Genomic DNA, 3209 nt, shown 5'->3' on the forward strand with positions numbered 1-3209 from the left:
GTCTGACTGTGTAGACGCCCCGTCGGTGAGTGGTCTGACTGTGTAGATGCCCCATCGGTGAGCGGTTGGGCTGACTGTGTAGACGCCCCGTCTGTGAGCAGTCTGACTGTGTAGATGCCCCGTCGGTGAGCGGTCCTACTGACTGTGTAGACGCCCCGTCTGTGAGCAGTCTGACTGTGTAGACGCCCCGTCGGTGAGCGGTCTGACTGTGTAGACGCCCCGTCAGTGAGCCGTTGGGCTGTGTAGACGCTCCGTCTGTGAGCAGTCTGACTGTGTAGATGCCCCGTCAGTGAGCCGTTGGGCTGACTGTGTAGACGCCCCATTTGTGAGCGGTCTGACTATGTAGACGCCCCGTCAGTGAGCGGTCTGACTGTGTAGACGCCCCATCTGTGAGCAGTCTGACTGTGTAGACGTCCCGTCGGTGAGCGGTCTGACTGTGTAGATGCCCCGTCAGTGAGCCGTTGGGCTGTGTAGACACCCCGTCTGTGAGCAGTCTGACTGTGTAGATGCCCCGTCAGTGAGCCGTTGGGCTGACTGTGTAGACGCCCCATCAGTGAGCGGTCTGACCATGTAGACGCCCCGTCAGTGAGCGGTCGGGCTGACTGTGTAGACGCCCCGTCGGTGAGAGGTTGGGCTGACTGTGTAGATGCCCCGTCAGTGAGCCGTTGGGCTGACTGTGTAGACGCCCCGTCGGTGAGCAGTCGGGCTGACTGTGTAACTCCTCATCTGTGAAGAGTCTGGCTGATTATGTAGATGCCCCATCTTTGAGCAGTCCAGCTGTGTAGATGCCCCATCAGTGAGCAGTCTGGCTGACTGCGTAGACGCCCCATCTGTGAGCAGTCTGGCTGACTGTGTAGATGCCCCGTCTGTGAGCAGTCTAACTGACCATGTAGATGCCCCGTCTGTGAGCAGTCTGGCTGACTGTGTAGACGCCCCATCTGTGAGCAGTCTGACTGACCGTGTAGACGCCCCGTCTGTGAGCAGTCCGGCTGTGTAGACTCCCCATCTGTGAGCTGTCTGACTGACTGTGTAGACGCCTCGTCTGTGAGCGGTCCGGCTGGCTGTGTGGATGCCCTGGCCGGGAGCAGGGTGTCCAGCCGTGCCTTCTGCAGCTGTGGCCGCCTTTCCTGCAGGAGCCATCAGGAGGTCCTGGATGTTCTCGTGCCGCTGGGCCAGAGCAGGGGTGCGTCCTGCAGGGGCCCCCGCCCATCCCTCGCATGCACTATTTTGGCGACACTGTGGTTTGCTGGTTTCCATGTGAGCTTACATCCCTGAGCTTCACTCTTTTTGGTTACGGGTGAGGTGGAACCTTCCTCCACGTCTTTAACTCGTGCTGTGAAGAATCCATCGAGGTCTCTGTCCGTTTATCTATGCAGACGGGCATATTTTTCTTAAAATTTGAATGAACAAGTAATGGGCACAGATTTCGGATAAATTCAGGCCAACTGAGGGACTTAACAGCCAAGGTGTGTTTACAACCCAGTCCCTTTCTCTTTAAAGGCCCCCTTAGGGTTTTTGCTCTGTCTCTTCTTCCGTGGGGTAGAGTTAACAGCCTCTGTGAGGAGATACCTTCTATTCCTTCCCCTGTCTGCTGGGCCTGGGCTGTTCTGCTCCTGGAGGCCTCTTCTGTCTGTTCCTGGCACAGGGGGTAAGTAGGGAGCCTGATGCTGACCTGGCTGGTCTGACTGGTGTCCACTTGACTCTCTAGTGCTAGTGGTCCACTGAGACTGCAGGCTCATCCTTTCCTACTGTCCTGAGGATTTGTCAACAAGGCATCTCTCCTCAATCAGGCCTTGAAATCTTGAGTAGAATGAACGATGTCTGAACCGACCCCTGCACCCCTCTTGGGGCTACAGGGATTTGCGGGTGCTTCAGAGCGCCAGCCCTTGTGCCCAGACCAGCATGCAGGCATTCCTCTGTGTGGGCACCTCTCTCCAAGGGAGTCAGCACGTGCGGGATACTGGACCCTCAGGTGCTCACCAGTTAGGGTCGTGCTGCTCCCCAGCTCACCCTTAACCTGCACGGCAGGGGCCAGGCGATGGCTGGAACCCAAAGCCCACTCAGGGTCTAAGCCTTGTGCAGCTATGGTCACCCCCCGGGGCCCAGGCTTGGAGGGCTCTTCACTGTGGGGAGGGTGGGGCCGCGGGATGGGGAAGGGCCGTGGAGCGTGCAGACGGCATCCGCGTTCAGACCTCGTCATCTCTCAGGTGCTTTGAACTTGGAATTTGAGAATGTCTTTACTGTTTGCTTCCACCAGACAGAGCTCCACTCTGGAGGGGTCTTTGGGCTCCAAGGAGGAAAAGAAAACAAACACCAGTCTATGTCATGACACAAACATTTTATTGATTATAGCAATCGGCCTTTGTCACAGGGAACACAAGCAACCAATCCTACAGAGGAGGGTTCCCAGGGGCCGCAGTCCACCTCCATGGAGGGACCTGTGGGCCATCTCTTCGCAGAAAGGGATGGGTGGCGTGTTCGAATCCCTGGCAGGCAACAGCTGTGTGCTCACCAAGGGGCAAAAGGGTGGTCCTGGAGCCCAGAGGGGCTCCAGGGCTCCTGAGAGAGGACATTCGTGCCCAGGAGCAGAGATGGCAACACCAGAGGCAGAAGTTCGAGCTCGTCAGCAGCAGGACTTCTGGGCCGAGGCGGGGACGCGCCAGGCCTGGCGGGAGCACACGGGGTGGCAGAGCAGGGACACGCAGGAGGCCCGGCGGCAGCAGCTGGGCTGGCAGGAGGAGGCGGGGGCACAGCAGGAGGAGACAGGCACGCAGCATGCGGGTCTGCACACGGGGCGGCAGAGCAGGGACACGCAGGAAGAGGGCGTGCAGCAGGACGAGGAGCAGGGGCTGGGCTGGCAGCAGGAGGGGACAGAGCAGGGGGAGGCCCCCGAGCAGACAGGGGTGCAGCAGACAGGGGTGCAGCACACGGGCTTGCAGCAGACAGGGGTGCAGCAGAGAGGGGTGCAGCANGGAGGGGACAGAGCAGGGGGAGGCCCCCGAGCAGACAGGGGTGCAGCAGACAGGGGTGCAGCACACGGGCTTGCAGCAGACGGGCTTGCAGCAGACAGGGGTGCAGCAGGATGAGGAGCAGGGGCTGGGCTGGCAGGAGGAGGCGGGGGCACAGCAGGGGGAGGCGGGCACGCAGCATGCGGGTCTGCACACGGGGCGGCAGAGCAGGGACACGCAGGAAGAGGGCGTGCAGCAGGA

The 3209-nt window shown here is 60.2% G+C and overlaps 1 protein-coding gene across 1 annotated transcript; it reads right to left on the reverse strand.

The window, feature by feature from the left end:
• Positions 1–2623: 2623 nt before the first annotated feature.
• LOC100478351 (keratin-associated protein 10-1-like) lies at positions 2624–3188 on the reverse strand (the record flags this gene model as incomplete). The annotated part of the gene is given in 2 exon segments (XM_034650335.1): positions 2624–2980; positions 2982–3188. Coding segments are annotated over 2 exon segments (564 nt in total), but the record flags the coding sequence as incomplete, so codon positions are not given.
• Positions 3189–3209: the final 21 nt, after the last annotated feature.

This window comes from Ailuropoda melanoleuca, unplaced genomic scaffold (assembly GCF_002007445.2).
Source record: "Ailuropoda melanoleuca isolate Jingjing unplaced genomic scaffold, ASM200744v2 unplaced-scaffold17672, whole genome shotgun sequence".
Classification (NCBI taxonomy): domain Eukaryota; kingdom Metazoa; phylum Chordata; class Mammalia; order Carnivora; family Ursidae; genus Ailuropoda; species Ailuropoda melanoleuca.